General features: G+C 35.6%; 1 protein-coding gene across 5 annotated transcripts in view; it reads left to right on the top strand.

Annotated features, from left to right (window-relative positions):
* CCDC141 (coiled-coil domain containing 141) overlaps positions 1–20,489 on the top strand; it is a 62,150-nt gene extending 41,661 nt beyond the window's left edge. Inside the window, exons 20-31 of one of the 5 annotated variants that reach the window (XM_041403712.1) lie at positions 792–986; positions 2,355–2,538; positions 3,768–3,877; positions 6,112–6,213; positions 6,860–6,943; positions 9,695–9,851; positions 10,392–10,587; positions 12,491–12,663; positions 18,480–18,634; positions 18,733–18,862; positions 18,945–19,110; positions 20,199–20,489. In XM_041403712.1, the coding sequence (XP_041259646.1) occupies positions 792–986; positions 2,355–2,538; positions 3,768–3,877; positions 6,112–6,213; positions 6,860–6,943; positions 9,695–9,851; positions 10,392–10,587; positions 12,491–12,663; positions 18,480–18,634; positions 18,733–18,862; positions 18,945–19,110; positions 20,199–20,253 (1,707 nt within the window). In that variant the 3' untranslated portion in view covers positions 20,254–20,489. Of the gene's footprint in view, positions 1–791; positions 987–2,354; positions 2,539–3,767; positions 3,878–6,111; positions 6,214–6,859; positions 6,944–9,694; positions 10,588–12,490; positions 12,664–15,335; positions 15,368–18,479; positions 18,635–18,732; positions 18,863–18,944; positions 19,111–20,198 lie in introns of those variants that run through there. The other 4 variants (XM_041403711.1, XM_041403709.1, XM_041403708.1 and 1 more) reach the window with 4 other exon arrangements.
* The last annotated feature ends 1,703 nt before the right edge of the window (positions 20,490–22,192 follow it).

The following is a 22,192-nucleotide window of genomic DNA, read 5'->3' as shown; positions in this document are numbered from 1 at the left end:
CAGGCTTAGTAAAGGCTTCACCAGTTGAATTACTTGGCCTATGCCAAGCACATCACAGGGGATTGGCACATCACAGAATGTATTGTGCACTCCCTCTAACTTTTCTCATTATATCCTCCCTGTCTGTCATTGGCTGAGACATTTTTCACTGTTCTATACCTGCTATTCTGCCACTTCAGTGAAATTATGTTAACTCAATTCCTGACTTCACTCCTTTAATCCACCATTATTTTTCTGTTTAATTTTTTATCCTTCTGCCTCTATTGTGTAACCTAGTCTTTCTCCTTAAAGAAACCCAAAATGATCATGTCTTGCATCAAGTTACTCTCTTGTCTTTCTGATTTCATCATGCAAAAAGATGAACTTTTTTCTTCAGAGCCTTTGGCTATATGCATTGTCTAGGGTTGATCATGTTCATTTGCACCTTAGAACCCTGTTAGCCTCACCCATTTTTTGCATCCACCAGAAACTGTTCCTTCAATGGCCTTTTTAGTTGCAAGTCATGCATGACCATGTTTTATTACTACAGATGTTTGTTTATTTTTAAGCTGAAAAAGTTAGCTCGATTATACCTTTAACACATATAATTTATATCAATTTTAATTGATATAAATTATAAGCTTTGCAGAGGCCCTCCAGTTTCCTTTGATTTTTGAAAGAGCAGCTTGTAGTTTTAAAACATAGGACAAGAAGTATATTTGTATGGTTTTCCCCTGCTTTTTTATATTTAATTGCTAAAAATAGAAACATTTCGTTGCAGTATTTAACATTGGTATCTGCCTTTTAAACAGATTCTTAAAAAGAAGATGGATAATTTAGAGAAGAAAGTCACTGACCCTTTTGGAAATGAACCTAAGGCTAAGGTTCAAGTTCTCTTGGGCTCAATCAATGACTTACAAAAACAGCTGAATGATTTTAACACAGTTGTGGAAGATTACAAGCAAAATCTGGATCTCATGGAGCATCTGCAGCAGATGATGAAAGAGGTACTAGTAATCCTGACATCCCCTCCGTGGCTGTAATAATGATCCAGGACAGATAAAAGTGCTTTAACTTCCTCCAGGTTAATTTGTACTTTCCAAAAGTAATCAATCGGTAATTTTTTTTTTGTTTGTTTCTAAGTTTGCGGTGAAAGGGGGAAATAAATGTGCAGTGTGACCACATTGATGCAGCTGGGGCCTCCACCTCCATATGACCAGATGACTTTCACAGTCATCCAACATGTCTATGATCATACTTAGAAGCTCATTTTCCTTAAGCTCAGAGGCAACACAGAAAGTGCCACAAAATCCTCTTTGGTCGCCTTCAAATTATGAGAGGCAGGTTATCACAGTACCCACTGTGGTTTATGTAATGATGGAACTGAAATGTAAAATACTCAGTTCCTTAGTTTTTTTTTAGTAAACTAGATTTTTAAATATATCTATTTTTTTTTTTTCCTGAACTGCAATCTTTCTTATTGGACACTTCCATAACTTTATTTTAATGCATTGAGTTTTTTAAAAGAAAAAAAGTTTGTGATGGTATTATAACAGTATTTTCCCTCTTGCCATATTCTATCGGTGCTCTTGCCATGGGGCAAGCTCATTCTGATTGTCACTTTATTTTTAGAAATAACATTGCTCTTATTTCCAAAGGGATCTAAGTGCATGACAAATTCCCTCAATAATGAATATGAAAGTTTTGTTTAGGAGATGTTTTCAGTGTCCAGTGACCTCAGCAGTATGTTCTTACATATACCATTAGCAAAGCAATTTGTTAATACTTGTAGAATATTTACGTTTTCAAATTCCCCTTACTTAACAGACATAAATTATTTCCTAAAGGTAAAATTTAAGACTGCCTTTTTTTTTTTTCTTTTTTTTTTTTTAATCTGAGTGTAAAATATCACCTTTTACTCAAAGCTTTTCTTGCCGCAAATAGGCACAGTCTTAAATGCCGATTTCAACAGTGGCTAGAAATGGTGATTTTTTTGCCACTTCCTGTAATGATGAACCCTTCTGCCCTTACACAGCTATAACTGAGGCCATAACATGAAGTTTTTTAATTACCCAATCGATATACAAAGTAGAAAGAACTAGAAATAAAACATGTTTTTGCAGAACCATTAAAAAATAACCTCACCACGCTTGTAAGATGAGCGTGGGCCTAGTATTTAATGGAAATTTAACAGCCATTAATGCTTGAAGCACCATTAGTAATGAACAAATGTTTTTCAGGTTAAATTTAAGTCAGAATATTTAAGACATACTGTATGCCACTGCTTATGGAAAGTCTAAGAATAATTCAGTCTATTCTTCAAGAGCTTGAACTGCAGACAGTAATTCATTATAATGCAGTTTTTTATCCCTCAGTGTCAGTTTTGGTTTGACGATGTGAGCGCAACAGTGATTAGAGTTGGCAACTACTCTGCAGAATGCAAAACAAGAGAAGCAATAGAGACTCTCTACAAGCAATTCAATAAGTTTATTGAACCTGCAGTGCCCCAACAAGAAGAAAAACTTCAGCAGATTATGGACCTTGCTAGACAGTTATATGGTGAGGAGGTATCTGGTAATGTACTGTGGGGACAAAATGCAGTAGCCTGGGATGGAAGTAAGCAGACTCCCAGATTTGTCCATTTAAGATGAAAATCAATGAATTTTTAAAAAAATAAATGTTTTAAAGCATTGATTGGAAGAGGTGAAGGATTTCAGAACAAATATTTGGAAAAAGTAAAGATATGAAAGCAGCCTTTCAGTTTGGTATTTACTTGGTTTTCTGTATACAGCCTGAGTTCACCTTGAAATCAAAATGTCCTTGCAATATTCATGAGCTTTGAGTTAAGATTTCATAGCTTAAGCTCTTTCATAACAGACAAGCCTCTGAAGCCAGAGGAAATTATAATTATATACCTCAGTGCTGAATTAATTTTTACATTGTAACTGTAAACAACTGGTAGAATTTGATTATCAAATTTTTGCTAGCAAATAATGTAGACTGCTATTTAGATACTGTATTTGCAATTGTATTAATTTGGAACATTGTTGACCAAAAAAAATTGAAAGTCAAAAAATTTCTTATTTTGCCTCTTTTTTTTCCTACTTGTAATTTTTATATACTTTTTAAAGTTAATTTTTCCAAAGATAAGGTGACAATCCAAACATGTAGGGATTTTTGTGTAGCCTATCAATTGAAGTAGTAAAGCTAAAAAAATCTCAGCAGTCAAACTGGGCTTTTAAATTCCTCTTAATTTAGTGCAGAGAATATTTAGAGAGCACAGATAATTTCTTTTTTCTTCTCTCTCCTTTTTTTTTTTTAGCCTTCTCAATATTTTAAACATTCCTATCTGCAGCAAAGGAGATGACAGATTTTTGACAAAGCTGATTAGGAAGAGTAGGAGAAAGAAGTTGCTTGGTGTCCTTTAAGTCATTACACAGGAAAAAGCTTCTCCATCCTGCCTTTGTTTTTTATTTCTTATAATAGGGATCTAAGTGCCTCCAAGTTGTATACCATAGCAATGAGTTTAGGGGACACTTTATGAGGTCAGCATCTTTTAAAGCAATATTACAAACCAGAGAGAAGGCCTGCAGAAACTATGAGGACTTATCTCAAGTAAGCCAGTATGAGCTGGGAAAGCACATTACTATGAATGACAGAATTCCTCCAGCAAAACAAAACACAGAAAAATGTGTTTATTGTAGTACCTCGGGGTAACAAATTACATGGATTGTTGCATGTCTGTTTGAGGCTTTCTGTTCTACTTTCATGCTGTTTTGCCTTTGTAGGTATTGAAGAAGGAAAGAAGTATGTAGAAAAAACTGTATTAAAGTATGAAGAAATAATGAATTCTGTTGATGGGTTGTGCAGATCTCTGAGAGAACTTAAGGAGATAAAGGTATGGTTTTTTTAAACTGGAGAATGTATTGCATCTGCATCAATTTATTGTGTTAGTGGCTGAATCAGTGCTTTTAGAGAGGATTATCTATGGTAGCATGAATGACTTCTTGTTCACTTTTCTTTTACTTTAGGTGATTGTAATGAATCAATGTGGTGCTACTTGTTTGGGCACTAAATATTTCTTCTGAGTTTCTTTTTCTTTGCTTCTTTCAGAACTGTTACTCCTTTCAAGAAACCTTTAGGAGAAAATGTCAAATTTTATTTGATTATGTAAACAAATACCTTTTTTTTTTCATACTTCTTCCTTTGATATTGTAAAATAGGCAGCTGCAGAGCTACAAAATGCCAACCAGCCTTGCTTGGCTCCCTCTTGGAAAAGACATCCTGAAAAACAAGTTTTGTTAAAGCCAAAGTAATTTGAGTTAGAAAAACTTTGCTTTTACATAAATATTTATGAGAGCAGCATTTTTAGTTTCATATTCTGATAAACTGCTCTAGGTGTATTTAAATGTAACATATTATGGAACACTGGTGATGGGGTAGATAATTAAGACTCTGTTAACTCCACCCCCTCCATTTTCAAAGTAATATCTAAAAGAAAAATCTCTTGCATGCAGCAGCACCTGCTGAGTTAATTCTTCTGTAAATGTGGAAAAATTAAGATGCTTAAATATTCTGCTTTTTTTGGTACTGAATGTTGTTTTACGTTTCTTTGATGGAATTATACTATAAAATTGACACTCAAAGTATCCATTAATAGACTTTAAAGGAGTAAAGGATGCCAAAAATATAAATTAATTCATTAATTCCAAAGGTCATTAGGTGAATGGGAAGAAGGCTTTGTCTTGCACTGTGACCATATAAAAACCTCAACATAAATGCCCATTCTCCTCCCCATTTGAGTATTTCATAAACACTATTGTGTGCAGGACAGTAGTCCCAGGTTCTGTCAGAAGGGGGCTTGAACCTTTCATCTTTTCTACAGCAATGTTGTATGATCTTTTCAAGACAAGTGTGGAATTTAAAACTAATTTTATTACCTTATTTTGACTGATTTCCACAAAATCATTGAATTTGTTTTACAATATAGTTCCACAACCATTTAAAAGGGAAAGGATTTTTTTCTTCTTTTTTTTTTTTTTTTTAATGTGGTATTCTAAGATTTAAAAACTAATATTCTTATTGAACATTTCCAGAATATATTAACACTCAATGTCTGTATCTTATGAAGAATAAATAATTCAGCAAACTGTCTGTGCCATCTGTATGGAATGCCATTACTATAAATTGAGTTTCACTTCCTGTTATTTTTAAGGCATGACAAATCAAGGGGAGATGTATTGCATAATCTTTCCTAATTTTACATGACTCCTGAATGCCAGAAAAAACCTGATTTTTTTCAAGTGTAAAATTAAAACTACTTTTTCTTCCTAAAAGAAAAAAAAATAGACTGAAAAGATCACATGGAATTTTTCATTTGTTTGTTGTTAGAACAGCAAATTAATAATGCAGCACTTTCTTACAAGAAACTTGATTAAGACTATAACTTTTGGCTGGGCAGCTAAAGATATGGAAGACACAAAACTGTAATTATAAAGCTTTTGGTTTCTTTATCTTGTGCCACTACTATGTTCTTTGAAATCTGTGGAAGACTCCATGACAGTTTTCAAGGATTTATCAAGTCTCCATAAAATATATTATGGTTGTCCAGATTTCTGTTTCTATGTTTTATGATTAGACCACATACTTCCCTTTCCACCTTTTAAAAAAATTTGATTATAGACACAAATGTTTCTTTCCTCCCTAGAACTGTTTTCCTGCAATCCTGATACCTTTTCTGAAAATGTTGTTTGTTCTCTTTTTTCATATAACTGTGTTACTTAATCCTTTATTCCCCCTTACTGACCCTGTGTATAAATTGGTTAATATTCCTCACATTCTTGTTTAGCCGCTGTAATTCTTCAGTCTTATATACTGAAGAATTATAGTCTTCTATAGTTTCCCTGCCTCAGAAAAGATCCTGTCAGCTTCAAAAAATGTTGTCATTGCTCGTCCAAGAATGAATTAATTGGGTTTTGCTGCATTTTTTTTGCGATGAGAAATTTACACCTGTGCTGATGACAGATTTTCACTTTGGTGGGTTTTTTTGTTGTACAGAGCATAAATCACTGTAGAGCTAACAATTCCTACCTTCCATTGTGTATAAACTTCCTTAATTTTCTCTTCACATAGCAGAAAGTTGACTTTTCTGAGGAGTTGATTACTGTTAAAAAGGAAGAAAGAAATGGTCAAGAAGCATGTGAGACAGTTAAAGAAGTGGAGCAAAAGCAGCAGGTTAGTTCAGTTAATTGTTTTTTGTTTTTTTTTTAAATAACTACAACTCCTTCTTAAAGACTCTTAAACTCTTTCTGTGCATTGCTAGAAATGTTCTTGTTTTTCAGTCTTAAAGCCTCCATTTGCATGGGTGTTATCAGTGTAAGCTTGGTCAATTGCTTTTCAGTCATTTTCAGTTACCTCTTTCCCTTCTATCCAGTCCACATATTCTCTCCTATGAATTTTTATTTTTTAGCATTTTTTACCTGCCTGTATATATTTTCTTTTTGAAAAACTATTCCTTTCGTGACCTTTTACCAATTTTCCTTTGGTCCTATAGCGACAGTATTCTTAATGTAGAGGTCCTCTTTGTGACCATTCATCCTTCTTGAAAAACAGAACTTCTTCTTTAACTCTCTTTTTTAAATATAAAACTTAAGAGAATATAGGAAATAGTAGTGGAGACTGCTGGTAGTATTCCCAGAGCTCAAGACTTCCTGTGATGCCTAGATACAAGTTGGGAAAATATTTGATTTATAAGTAATATTCTATGAGAGAAGCATAGCTCAGAATTTGAACGAAATAATGGTGGAAATGGTGGTTATTTGCCAAATCATTAAAGTCTTAATCGGGAAAAAAGTGGGATTTTAAAACATTTTTCTTTCAGATGGCATCAGGTGAATTGCTTGCAAATTCAGAAAGCACCTGTGAGAAGAGAAGCAATACTCTGTCTCCTACAGGCACTAAACAAGTATGTGTTGTTCATATCAATTTACATTTAATCAGATTAATGGACATCATTGTGTATGCTCAGGGGGGTTCTACTCCTTAATTTGTTGTGTATCAGAAGCGAGGACTATTGTTATATTGGTAAGTTTTGATTACATTCTCATTTACAGTATCACCAAAAATAGTGTGACTAACAGGAAACAGAGAAACAATGAAGGAAGACAACTGCAGCTGTCAGTAGTTCAGTAGGACATCACATCGAATACAATTTGCTGTAATATTGGTATGACACTATAGAAGAAATAACAGAACTCACCATCCAATAATAATCATCTTTATCCTCATCTCAAAACACTTAAGTTGGATTTCAGTTGCCAAGATTCTCTGTATCAGAGACCACAAATAATCCAAAGTAAGGATTGCATCCATGTTCAGGACAATTCACAAAACATAACACAAGACTGAGTATGAATTTAGAATGATAAACATACAAACAGAGAATCATCTTTTATTCATGGATATACAATAAAAGAATATGAAATTTTCCAAATAATCACTGAATAAATGAAATCTCAGAAATACAGGCAAAGCAACACCAGATCTATGAGGTTATGAGGTTAATTACTTTAGCTTAAAGAATATTTTGAAGGCTTGGGATCCTGGACATAAATGTAAATAATTTTCTATCTAAAATAGTCTGATAAATTGGAGTGGGTTTAAGTCCTTAGAAAGGTAGGATCCATTGGTAACAGATTTGGAGATCTAAAAATTCCATTTTGCAAACTGCTAACGTAGACAAATACTGCAAGATATTAAACAGTGATGTTTTGTAGAAATTCAACTAATATAATTCTCTTCAGTTCAATACAAAATGTCCTGTAATCTCCTGATGAGCCAAAATTAAACCTAATTAATTTTCTTACCTCCATTCCAAGTCAGTGGGAGTTTCAGCATTGACTTGGAGCCCAGATTTCACTCAAAATTTTGTGACTGCTCCAAAGAGCGTCCCTCAGGAGAATCACTTCAGCAGATGTCCATTGCTCTATTCTGCTAAACCACAGCTTTGTCAGTCCTCATCAGACTGAGTCTCAGCTGCCAAGGAGAGAAATCAAGGGTATGCGAAACAGCAAATATCATATGAGGACTGTGGCAGCTATGATGCCTCTACCCTTTTCATCACTCCATACTTCACTTAAAGAAGTAGCAGGTTCATCTCACTAGAGCCCCAAATAGTGGGCCAGCAATCTCTGATTTTGCAAGCTGCTTTCCCAGTATTAATTTGCTTCAAATATAACCCTCTTAAAAGTGTGCTAGACCTTCTCATGGCACATTGATCCTCCTGCTTTTTTGGTCCCATGCTGCCAAAGCCTGTCTGGCAGCTTGCTTGCTCACAGCTCATCTGGCATTCTTTCCACAGCATTTCCCCCAGTGTCTTCTACCATCTCTTCAGGGGTCAGAGTTCATCAGGGGATGCTTGTGGGCATTTTTATAGTAAAACTTGAACTTCATCTTGCAACTGAATTGAATTGTTTAGTAAAATAGGCACAGTAAAATCCCAACCTGCTTCCAGGCATTTTTTCATAGGTCTGGCATGAATCACATTGCTTTGAAACAACAAAGGTAATAACTTGGAAAAGCATCTATATTATAAAGCTAACATGCCTAAAGAACCATGGCACCTATGAGGTTCTATTACTTCTGGGTGTTTTAAAAGTTTTTGCACTAATTTTTAGATTGTATTTAGAGCAGTAAAGGAAAAAGAAAACCAAAACAAATATACCACCACACTCTTTTACTGGATACTGCCAAAGAGACCTGTTTTGGAAAGCAATGAAATTCAGTGTACCACCCAGTTTATTTGAGTGGGCAGTTTATAGGTGATAGAAACACTGCTTAGTAGATTACATATTTGTGTACAGAACTCAGTAAAGAGAGAGTAGCTTAAGGAAACATTATGCACAACTTTGCTGAGAGCCTTTGCACAAATGAAATCAATCTGAATATGTGATTACATTCACACAAAAATCAAGAGGCAGAGAAGTAATTAACAAAGCAGATGACTTTGATGCTTTGTGATTAAAATTAATGCAGTTATGCCTCATCCAATTCTCTTTGAAACATGATGAGAGGGATTTTTTTTCTGGATCCAAGTTAACATAAAGATAATTTTTACATTTCTTTGCTTTTAATATTTGGGGGGATCTTTTACCAGCTGGAAAAGCAAAGGGAAAAAAAAAAAAGAAGAAGGAAATATAAAATGCTTGGAAAATGTTATAGAGGTGCTGCCTTTATTATTTAACTCTTGAGCATGACTGACAATCCCTTTTCTCAAAGGAACAAGTCCAGCAACTTGGCTGTTAATATGTTTTTATTGCTGTGTAACTGTGTCCCCTTTAAATGCAATTAGGCCACCTACTCCTCCTCCTCCACCACCTTTCCTTTGCAAATGCTCATATAAACAGAAGCCATAGAAAATCCGCAGGTTGCACTTTGTTTATGAAAAGGTGTTTCCTGTTTTATTGTTACTGTTATAATAAATGCTTATACATAGTTATAATAGAATTTCTAGAAACTATTTGAGCAGTTTGAAATTCCAATAAGCTGCTGCAACATTTTCTGATTGTTTTTGCCCCATTTCTTTCTGCCTCTCAGAATACATCAAGCTCAATTAGAATATTGTTGCTAGATTTTGCATGACAAAGGGATGTATTAAATGATAACTCTTTCTTTGTTTTTCTTTCTCTTCTTTCCTGTTTCTTCTTTCCCTTCCTAGTTCGAGGAGAGGAATATATTGGCTGATATTTTAGTTATCTGTCCAGCTGGTGAGGATCTTGTTTCACAGGATACAGAGCTGTCATCCTCAGCCAAAGAGGATAGTTTACAGACCGAATTCCTGGCAGAAGAAACACCCTCTGGAGATGAATATGAGTGTATATCACCTGATGATATATCTTTGCCACCGCTTTCTGAGACACCAGAATCCAACCTCTTACATTCTGAAACAGAGCTAGAAGAGCAGCTCTGTTGTAGTTCTCATAGTCTGCATGTCAGTTCCTATAGCTTGCAAATGCAGAAAACCACTAGAACGGTAAAACTGATGGAAGCACCCGGCCTCTTAACAAATTCTGCTTTTGCTGATGCTACAAATAATAGAACGGAAAGCCCATCAGATCACTTTCAAAAGTTTTGTATCTCTTTAACAGACTCTGGTCCAAAAGTCAGAGCAGTATCTCCTTTGACTTGTAGCTCACAAGGAGTATCTGAAACTAGCACTACTTCCTGCCTTATAAAAGCCAAACCAGTAGATAGCATGCTGAGTGAAATATGCAAAACACATTTACAACACCTTGAACTTCATAAAAGCATGGCAGAAACGCAAGAAAAATTGCATGCCTTGAATAACTGTACTAAACCCCAGGAGAGGCTGCATGCTTTGCCTGATGCATTCTCAGGTTTCATGTTTCAATCAGACGCCACCAGAAGCTGTCAGAGGCAGATGGCTACCCGAGAAGAGATTAAAAGTTCTTCAGAAAAGAACAGCATGGCCAGCGTAGCTGGACAGGCGCCTAACTTCTCCCAGCTTCTGTCTAACAAAACCGTCACGGAAGGTTCTCCGGTAACTTTGGAAGTAGAAGTAACGGGATTCCCAGAGCCTACACTGACATGGTGGGTAGCTTGCAATGAAAAGTAGTAAATATACCTATAGCGATCCACCACGAACCTTTCCTAACCAAATCAGTTAATCTGTAGGCTAGAATAAGCGTCTTGTATCTCTTCTACTCCACACTTCTGCATGATTTCCACCTTCAGAATTGTTTTCAACAATTAACCAACTTGAAATAATCTCTCTGTACTAAATTTTAGGAATGATAGTATCAAAGTACTGCAAACATATCCAGTGTTTTCAAGCAAAATCATCATACAGTTTTCATATACTGGAATATGGCATTCTACTTGTTCAGTGCCTTCTTAAAATCGTTGCACGCTTCAGATTTACTATAAATAAATTCACCTGCATTTTCTGAGCACTACATATGGACAGACACATAGATGTGCATGCACACTGAAATATTTATATAGTCACTATGTAGATGGGGACACATTTACACATATGTGAATGTCAGGTATCAAAACTAAGGTTACATGTTAAAAAAACCCCACCTAAATATCTACACTAGGAGAATCAGTTTTATATCATATACTGGTGTGCATGGTCTATCTCTCTCTTAATTGCTATGTGTCCATTTAGATTACTTTATTATTGGATTTGTGAGAAATACAGATGATGTAATATAAACATCTGAACTCTAAAAATTCCCTGCCAAAGGGAACGGGGACTGAAAGAGGGGCAGGATTTCAAGATTTTTTTCATAGTTCTATATGTTGTGACATGTATTCCTCCAATCTTACCTCATTTGTCTTTTCTCCACTTATTCCACTAGTCTTTCAAAATGGAGGCCTTTCTTTTAATGTATTAAATTTAAATATGCCTCTGACTGGAAAAGATTGATGTTAATATTATTATTACACACTTAAAGAATTAAGCTGTACACTTGTTAAACTGAAATTTTTTCAGTGGCACTGAGAAGAATACTGGACACTGCAACCTTGGTGCTATACTCTGTTGGCATTAATAAAGTTACTGTGTTTTAAATATCAGTATTGCACAGACTGAGGAGTATTATTGGTGAAACAAGATGTTCATTTTATTATAAGAAAGCATTAATTTAGCCCAAAAATATATACACTGTTGACAGATTGTCTTTCAAAAAGATAGCATTCAACTGGAATAATTTTGCACCTTATAAATTCATGAAAACAACAAAAAAATATGGTTTTAGTTAAAAACTCACCAATAACATGTATTTTGTACTGGTGTAGAAATTTCTTTGGATATACATGTGGAAAAATAATTTCATGTTTGTGTTAGGTTAAATGTAGCCTATGCTGAAACATCATGGGGCAAGGAGTGCCAGAATTTCTCTAATTTCCATTTTTAAATCAGGAGTCAATACCAATACACGGTGACGGATCCTCATGTGTTAGAATATGACACCAGTTCACTGGAGTAACTCTTGATGCATTGTTCTATCCTGTTTGATGATGTGAGCTAGGTAAATGTTAAGTGGGCTGGGATGAAGGAAGGTTCTTGGCTGTCTTTTATACTGAAGATACAAGCTTAGAAAGTTTGTTTTTTGATCCTTTTGAGCCTATTCATGAGTTGGATGTAGACTGACTCAAGACCTCATTAGCAAAAATGTCTCAGCACAAAACCGAGGGCCCAGGCCCCCATGTCACCTCTCTAATGCTGCAGTGAGAGACTTGTAGCTTGTCTGTTGAAAACCACTTTCAGAACAAATTTTCTACTGTTAAGAATGTATTATCCAGTAACCTGCATTGTTTAACTGTTCATGCATTTTGACAGACTGAGTTTAAAACTGAGAAATGAGAGTACAGCAGTTCTCTGTCTCTTGCTGTTGCTGTAGTGTTACAGAGATTGTCTGAATTTGCAAAGTTCTGTGTGGAATGCAGTGATAAAACTGACTTGCAAACTGACTCTCTGCTTCAGGTACAAGAAGGGCCAGAAACTGACTGCAGATGAGCACTTAAAGCTTTTACAAAAGGAGACAAAGCATACTTTGTTCATTCAGAAGGTGTGTGATAAAGATGCTGGCCTCTATGTTGCCCGGGCTAAAAATCTGAACGGCACTATCTCCTCAAGTGCCATTCTTCACGTGCAAGGTAACAGGCCACCTATTGCAAGAATAGACTGGATAATGCTGTGTGTCCTCTATATTAGTGTATCACTAATGTACTGGCTATTCACAAAATAAGTACAATATTGACTGCACCGGACTTAATTAGCACATGTTGAATTTATTTTCTTACACTGCATTTTCACAATATGTACCAAATCACTTTTTATGGCAAAATGGATATATTGCTTGTTTCGTTATTGCCAGTATTCTGTGTTTATTCTATTTTCTCATGGTGATGTTAAGATAAAAACTTTATGAAGATTTTTCTAGAATCTGAGGCTGAGTTTTGCTTTCAAAAAATGTAGGCATTCCAAAGCATTGGAAACACTTTTAATGCTTGTAGGTTTTAAATGTCAGTATAGAGCCAGGTAGAGTGCTCAGATCGCTGTATATTTTGGGATATGTCTTCTCTTGGGATGGGGTGTGAAAGGTGTTGGAATTTTTTTAAACATAGAATGTATTTTTTCCACCCACATGTTTGCTTGTATGCTTACAAAAATATTTTTAGGACAAAGCTTTTTATTAAAGGTATCATACCATTCATGACTGAACCAACATAGATCAGATTTAGATCTGTCTCAGCCCAGCATACAGTCTCCACAAAGGAAAGCTGCAGTAGTTCAATAGAGTTGGGATTGTGCTACAGAACTGATCCAGAACCATCAGGATTTGTGTAAGTGGCATCTAGCACATGACAGAACAAATGTTTACAGAATGAAACATTCCAACATTCCACTCTGCTTAAATAGATGTCTGTGATACTTTCTCTGCCTTCTTACAAAGTTAAAGATACAAATATTTCTAATAATCCTCTAAATTGTTCATATAAGACAAGAAAGTTAATAATCTATGAAGTGAGCATTTGTGCTTGTTTAAAATTTTTAACACACTGATTTCAAACAGAATCAACCAAATTGGCGAAATATCCAAAAGTGTATTCAAATATTTAAAAAAACATAAAAAAGAAAAGTCAGTCAAACAGAATTATCCTTTAACTTCAAAACAGTAAATCCAAACAAATACTTTGTTCACCTACAGTTTGTATTTCCTTCTTGTCAAGGACAGCCACAAATATATTTTTAAATTAAAGTTCTAATTTGTTTAAGTATTACATAATGATATAACAATGCCAGCAGAAGACTCAATTTATAAATCCTCAAATATATCTTCATTATTTAGCCTCAGAATTTGTTGTACTTATACAGTAAAAAGAGTTGACAAACAGCTACATTATTTTTCCTGCAACTTCTGATTACCAGCTTTCGTGTTACAATTGCATTGCTGTGAAAAATGTTTAAAAAGGAAATATTTACCTTCTCTTGCATAATTTGCTGGAATGAAGTAAACCTTTTACTGTGTAGTATACTATGAAAAGAATATATTTTGTAATTGCTGAGGGTCAGACATTTTGGCCTAGTGACTGCAACATTAAAAAATTCCTGTAACTTTGAAAAAGGAGAAGTTCTCATGATATAACCTCACAGCAATGAGAGGGAGCAGGAGGAAGTGGTGAACGGATGGGGAAACACAGTAAGTTCTAACTAACTTGGTATTACCCATAATGAACCACTTTCTAACTTCAGTCATCTCCCAAAAATGTAGATTCACAAGAATTTTCTCAGGTATAAATTTCACCTGTTTTCCTGCAGTGTATTTCCATTTCACAATAAAGGTAATTTAGATCTTAATAAATCATTGTAAAGTATAGAATACCTTTGTTTGTTTGTTTGTTTGTTAAAAATTTCCTCTGAGAATTTGACAGTTTCTGTGAATTTTAGATAAACAAAAGTTGATTTTATGAGTATGGTATTGCATGTACTTTCAGTCAGGAATAGCTTTAAATGCACAGTTTTTAATGGGTGGTTATCAGCCACAATTTTAATTGCTACAAGAAACAAGATTTTAAACAGAGTGATTACAGATACTGGATTCACAGCAGGACTCTGACAATCTCATGGTTCTAATGTTCTGCTTTGTAAACAAAGACGTAATCAACACTGGTTACTGCTGTGCTGGCAGTCTGGATTTAAATACCCTTTATTTAAGAACTCAAATGAGTCCTTAAAAAAAATTACTGGAAAATTCCAGCTGTGTTCTGGTTAGATAATCTAAAAAAAGGGAAAAAAAAAAAAGAGTGACAGTGATGTAGTCTTATGATGTACTAGTATTTCTTTGAAAGAAAAACCCACTCATTCTGTTGCAGCAATAATCTTAACATAATGCTTCTCACTCTCATTGTTTTTTTAAATAGTTTATACTATGCATGCTTTACCTCTTCTTTTAACCATACTCCAGAGCAGGGAATACATCTGGGTGTTTTGTATGGCTCTGGTTCTTGGTTCACAGCTCTGATTTCCCCTCACTGCAGTCACAGTTTTGAGCCTATAGTTAGCCTCAAGATCCCAAAATGTTTACATCTTCCTGATGGCTCCCTTATAGAGAGGATTTAAGCCTCAGTCCCACCATCCTTAGAAGAAAGACATTAGGCACAGAACTAACCTACATGGCCTTCCTTCTTCCCCATATGAAGACACCCTTTAAGAAAATGGTGAATGATGTTGCCTGACTACAAGACATGGAGTTGTGTGAAGGGATGTTTACACAAGGTACCTAAATTTGGAGGGGGAAAGGAATTAATTATTTTAATTTTTCAAGAGAAGCAGCTTGTCTGAGGTCGCAGGTTTGAGTCAGTAGGCAGAGGGAGGATGAGCCATTACCCAGATTGGATCCGATGTGGTTGGAGCCGCAATGGAGAAGGTGAGTTCCTCTCAAATTACTTGTAAGGTATGCTTACTTCTGCACCTTTCTCTGGAGGCTTTTCTTGGGTAAAGGAGTCATTTTTGTGTGTGCATTATCATCTGTGGTCCAGAGGAACTGTGTCTTGAAAAATTACTGCCAAGACTTTAAAGAGGTTACACACAGTATTCAAGGAGACTGGAGCTCTGGGATTATGGATATTTCAGATCAATTGGGTCATGAGACCTGCTTAATATTCCTAATGAAGGAATCCTTCTCTTTGTGTTAGGAGCTTGACTGAGACAAAATCTCAAAACAATAAGGTGCACTGTTGATTTAGAGTAATGCTGAGCAAATCCAAAGTCTCTAAGCAGCATGGTGGGAATCTGCCTAGCCTAAATTCATAGAGAAGACAGGGGAAGTTCATAAAATTGCTAATATCATATTTCAAGACACCACAGACTGGAAATTACATGCCTAGAGTAAATAGATTGAGAATAACTGTGAAGCAATTTAATTTTAAAACAGGCTGTTAAAACCGATTTGGCTTGACCCGCATACCTGTGTGTGAGAGAGACTTCAGGCAGGGGTGAAGGCTGTGTAATAGACAGATGAAGGGAGACTTTTCTCCTGCAGTTTTTGCATTGATCCAGGTTGATGATCTTTCTGTGCTTATTCACCGATTTGCAGCATAACTCTACCGGTTCCTACAGATAACTTATGGAATATTGAATAGTTGACAAAATCATTGTCTGAAGCTGAAAGAATGGTATTTCAGTACCACTGGCTACCTGATTATTTTTTTCCCACAGTGGAGGAACAGATCTGTTCTTTCTAACCTTGGTGGATGTGGACAGCATGGGATGTCCAGCCAAGAAAGAATTTGCAATTAACAAATTGTCTTCTGAGTTTTTGTTATGATATCATAGGAAAACCACTGGTGAAATATAACCATCAATTCTATTTTGAAGGTTGCTGTTAAATGATAAACTCTTTTACAGCAGACTTTGTTGAGTGCCTGAAAGAGTTGTAGGAACTGTCACTTCATGGTTTTATTTGCACATACTTTTCCCTTTGCTCTCTAGAAACTGAACATTTCAGTTTTTATGTTCTGCTGCCTTACTGATATAAAGTCAAGATGTGGTCTGATCATTATTACTGTCACCTTTCCACTAAGATTTTTCTTTTTTCTTTTTTTTTTTTCTTTTTTTTTTTAATGGTAAAAATCATTCTGGTATGAGATGCAACATGACTACACAGGGTAATCCAAACTACACAAGTAATGGAATCCAGCCAAAATTATCCCAAGGAGTGGCTGAAGCCCACTTAATGTTTTCTTCTGGATTACAAGCTAATCATGCTCTATTTGTGACCTATTGCTAACTGCCTGCAAAGAGTAGGCAGGGGTGTAAACTTGGTTCTCTTGCTTGAAGTGAAGCTGGAGATCTCAAATTTGTGGGCTTCAGGTACATGTAATGCAATGGGGGTGGCAGCTTGCACATGCTAACCTTCAACAGCTAAGAACTGAGTTGTTTGAGCTACTCTGGCTGGCTAATACAGAGGTCACACAAGGTTAGGACAAATATGGGAGAGTAAAACTTACATTCTTCTGCTTTGCCTTGCTGCCTCAGTCCTGCAGTACCTAGGAAGAACAGAAAACCAACTAAGCTTGAAAGCTTATTGCAAATAAGAGCTCACCTAAGAAGTTAATTTATTAATACAGTGGTCAAAATGTCTGCCTCGTGATGCCAGCAGGCCCACACTTGGCAAAAATAGCCTTTGGCTCAAGCTATTTGGCTTTAGAAGTTGATGGGCACCTGTGTGAGATAAGCTGATTTTGTTTCTTAATAGCATAAAGAAAAATTTTTTCCTTAGACAGTACAGTAATGGTGGCATGGCAGTTCCAAACTGTCATTTAACACACACTTCAGTACCTTTATATTTCAGAGAAGGCCAGTGATAACTTTTGTCAAATATTTTGGAAATGTGGTACAATTTATATTAAAGAGGAGGAAGGATGCATTTTTTTATGTGATAGAGATGCAAAAAGATAATTTCTATTGTAAGATGTCTTCATGTGTTGTTCTTGCATTAACATCTTCTGCTTTACATTCCCTCTGTCAAGAACACTTAGTCAGTTCTGAGCTTGTCTTCTCTTTTTACTGTAACCTTCTAGGCGGAATACAAGTTGAACCTCAGGTGGTAGTACAATGATTCAATAAATCCAGCTTTACAGCTCATTAAGTTACAAGTCACAGAAAGCAATGCTTTTATGCAGTACAAACTGATGCTGATGATCAAAATTTCTTCAGTTTTGGTGGGTTAATTTGTATTGATCAGTCCTTGTAGTGGTTCAGGTGTCATCTGTCCTTCCACAGTTGGCATGAGGCTAGCACAAAATCAATCTCATGTACTTTGGGTATTGCAATAGAAAAGCAATTACTTGCCCATCCTTCATCTGAACCACATTTGTACTGGATGATGTGGTAGCACATGGTTTCAATATTAATGATGGCCAAAATAATGATGTGGTCAAAGTAGCAGAGAGGCATCATTCTGCCCTTCATTAGTTGCACATATCAATTTTTAAAATCTCTTCAATACCTGTTTTTTAAAAAAATTAAATAATGGGGGGAAAGTGATGAAAGTGTGTTGTACAACAATGCACTAAATTATAAAATTTGCTGTCATGATTTTGTCACTTTAAATTTGTGTGGAATAATTAATCTTTCTCCATCACTGAAACAATAATTCCCACAGAGTTGCCTAATATCCTACCAAACAACAAGATTCTTTAACACTCCCATGGAACTAATACCACTATGCTGATGCATGAAATTCTTGGGTGCTTAATATCCATGTTTTTTAACAAATGTTACATTAGAGAGATAAACTATATATGGCAACTGTCTTGCAAACAAGTTATTCTCAGTTCCAGACATCAGTAAAGGCTCCCTTTGACTTTCAATGTGATAAACTTAACCAGAACAGATTATTTTCTTTAGTTGCCTTTATTTTGTCTTTTAAAACACAGTGAATATTGATTTGATTTTTTTTTTTCAGTACAAGGAGAACAACCAAACTTCATACAAAAGTTTGGACATAGAACTCTGCAAGAAGGAGAAGATTTAATCCTACATTGCACTATACATGGAAAGCCCAAACCACGTGTCTGCTGGATAAAAGATGACATCCAAGTGGTATCTGGAGATATCAGTGTATGTTTTAATGTTCTTGAAATTTTTCTTGGGAGAAAGGTAATTTATATTGCTTTATGGTACTAATTATCCCCTATGTGCATTCTCTTGTTTTACAGATTGAGAAATTAGGAGATACCTATTACCTTTTAAAAAGAAATGTAGTCCTTGCTGATACTGGGAAATATATCTGTGTTGCCAGCAATGAAATTGGAATGGCACACTGCTCTGCCTTTGTGACAGTGATAGGTGATTTGTCCTGCCAGCTGCATGCTTTTTGGCACCCTCTTGCCTTATTGCATGAGCAACTAACGTACATGTTTTGTTTCAGAGAAAAATAAACCTCCCAACACTTCCAGTGTAACTCAGGCTAAACCAGAGTGTGAAGATGGATACTTTTCAGAAGAAGTGAGTTTCACCACAACTGAGCTAGTACAAGCCCAGGACTCACCGTGTAAGAGAGAAGAAAGGCCAGTGGCTAAACGTACTCCTGTAAGGTAACCTGCATCTAACTCCATGCTGCAACTTGTACTACTGCAACAGCTGTAAGGACCTTAACTTACAAAGCACACATCAAGCACTCTTCCTAAGCTATGAATTTCAGGGCAATGTACGTTAAATGCATAATATGTGACTTCCTTTTTCACTTCATTCTTCATCAAAAGTAATTTTTAGATCAAAGGACTAGTAACACATTAGAAAATTGAGCCTATGCAAGATATTTATGTTTAGTGAATTTTTTTTTTGAAATCTAGTCATCTTAATCTAGATATTAATGTAAGATTGAAGAGCTTAAAACACAAAGTATTACAGAAGTTCAAATTGATGGAGCTATGGGAAATTTCATGAACAGAATATATAAGTGAGATTTTCTACTAGGCACGTCTTATTCTGAAGCATAAGTAGCAAGGCTAATAAGACAGGAACTGTCATTGTTCATTAATTGATTAAAAATAACAATCACTGGGCAATTTCAGATTAAAAAAATGAGATACATGAAGTCACTAATCCCTGTGACTTTCAGCATAGGATGAAATCTCGTCCCATGAATTTAGGTTCTGATAAAAAAGAAAGAGCATTTTTGTCTTTAAATTTCTGACATTTATCCATCTAGATGCAGCACAACTTGTAAACATAAAGGAAAGTTTTGCATGTATTGATTCAAAAGCTCTGTCCTTTTTTTTGTGAGTTGCCTGTACACTTTGCTTCATGGACTGCTGACAAAGCATTGATCCCACATATTTTGATCAAGATTTTTTTCCATATTGTTGTCCTATGGCAGGTATTCCTCAGTAAAAAATGACATGCCAAATCATCATAATCTTCCATAAGTCACATAGAGAGTTCATTATGATTAAAACATGTAGATTGTATGGAAAAGCTAGATTTATCCTAATTTTTTCTCTCATCTTCTGTTCTTTATAGCTAATGTCTTCTGGTCAGTAAGATGAGATTTAGAATATTTTATGTTCTCTCTGTAATCACTGTTTATTTGATTTCTAATCTTTTATTTTCACAAAACCACGAAGAACTGTTGTGCCACCATCAAAAATACGTGCAATATTAACTGACCCTTTTCAAACAGGTTTAAAGAGAAACTCTGGTTTCAAGGAGTGCATCTTGAACTTGAAAGGCCGTAAGAGATGAACTTCAATTTGAGACATGATCCCATTCTTCTGCCTGATTCAGTGGAACAGAAGATGGACTGAACTGCAAGATGCCTGATTGCTGAGCATGTTTTTGTTGTTTGCTGTGTCCATTAGTAGGTATTGGCCATGGGTGAGGAGCAGATAAATTTTGGGTGCTATCCAATATATATCTAGATTCAAATTTGTATTTTGTTTCTTTACAAATAAATCATTATTAAAATTCACCTGTGCACAGCATTTATTGGACAGTGATTTATGATTTCTTTTGGGTTTGCTCTGGATTGTTGGGCAAGTAACAGAAGGTGATGATGGAGAAAAGAAACATTCTCCTTCAAAATTGCAGATCTCCTTGGTGATTCACTAGTACCCACTACTGTATTCTTCTACAAATTTCATCAGTGGTATTAATTCCATCAATAGGTCTTCCCAATAGCTAATATAGAGAATTAGGATTTAAAACAAAATTATCTTTTAACTGCAAAATTCTTCAGTTTATTAAATAGAGTGTTAATTGTCATATTTCTAACACCTTTGAGACATTTTTTGGAGGTCAGCCACCAGAAGGAGTGGTTACTTATATCAGCAAGCCTTGTCTAATGCTTGCTCAGCAGCAGGAATGTCTTCAGGGAAGAGAAAGTCTCTCTAAATCAGCATAATGGAGAAGTCTTCCACTGCAGGCTTCTGCTTTCAGGACTAGATTAGTGTGACAATACAGTCCATCTCCAGTTGGTGCCTGCCACTGCAGTTCAAAGGAGAGGACTATGAAGTGATACTAGCGCTAGCTTCAAAGCACATTTTCAGTTTAGCCAAGGACTCTTCAGTAATAGAATTCCTTAGGAACCACAGTGTCTATTCAGGGTCTTAAAAAAGCCCTGAACTGGAATTGAATCTTTTGGATTGTAGGCCAGTCATTAGCACGACAAAGCATTAGCTTTGTCTTCATCTCTTGCATTCAGAGTTTAGGTGTGTTTTCCAATTTATTGCAAACCTTCTTGTAGAGAAAGACAAGGACTTCTGTAGTGTCATCCACTTGCAGCATTGAAAAAGGTAGCTCAGGAAAAGCTCCATTTTGGTTGGCCATAACAGTAAACAAAACAGTCCTCCTTGCAGATAACATTTCTTGAACTTCATCTGTCTGATTCAAAGTCCTGTCTTTGAATATTTTGTGAAATGATTCACACTCCTAGGACTTCTGCTTCAGTGCTCTCCCAATGGCTTGGCCAACACCACAGACACACACAGATTCCACATGCACTGTACAATTCCATGTTGTCCAACATTCTGTCATTCTGTACATGCACATTGATTAGACCTACTCTGGTCTTGCATACCACTGCAATGCACTCACACTTCTCACTGGGAACAGATAGGGATTTAAGCAGTGCAGCATTTTTGTGATTCATCCAAGTAGATGTCATCTGTACAAAATTGGCACTGAAATAACATATTTAAGAATAGCTTAAATCATAATATTAAATCATTAGACATTTTTCTCCATTAAGATGCAGTTTGGATAGCAGAAACTTAAATTTATCTCCAAGTTAAAGTACAGTCAGAGAGAGGAAATGAGCTGGAAAAAAAATATCATGTACATGTCTTCACCTGATCACATAAATCACTTGTTTGACGTTATGGAAAAGTCAGCGGCATCCTGCCCGCAGAAGAGTCACAAGGCTATGTATATGTGCACATAAATATAGTAGCTGCAGACTGAGATACTTGCTCTGCATATTTACTCTGTATCTCTCATGGATTTTTGCAAAATGGAATGAAGACAAGTGTCAAACATCTTACAGATCCTACGCAATTACCTTTCCCAACTAAGCCCCTTGTTTGCATGTGTTATTTAGATTCAGAAATGTCATAGAAAATACTGTGTTTCTAACTGTACTCACATTCAGAGGACTGAAAAAGTACATATCAGATGTCC

Source organism: Onychostruthus taczanowskii, unplaced genomic scaffold (assembly GCF_017590055.1).
Source record: "Onychostruthus taczanowskii isolate IOZ18803 unplaced genomic scaffold, ASM1759005v1 scaffold20, whole genome shotgun sequence".
Taxonomy (NCBI): Eukaryota; Metazoa; Chordata; class Aves; order Passeriformes; family Passeridae; genus Onychostruthus; species Onychostruthus taczanowskii.
This window is presented reverse-complemented; position numbering and strand designations above follow the sequence as displayed.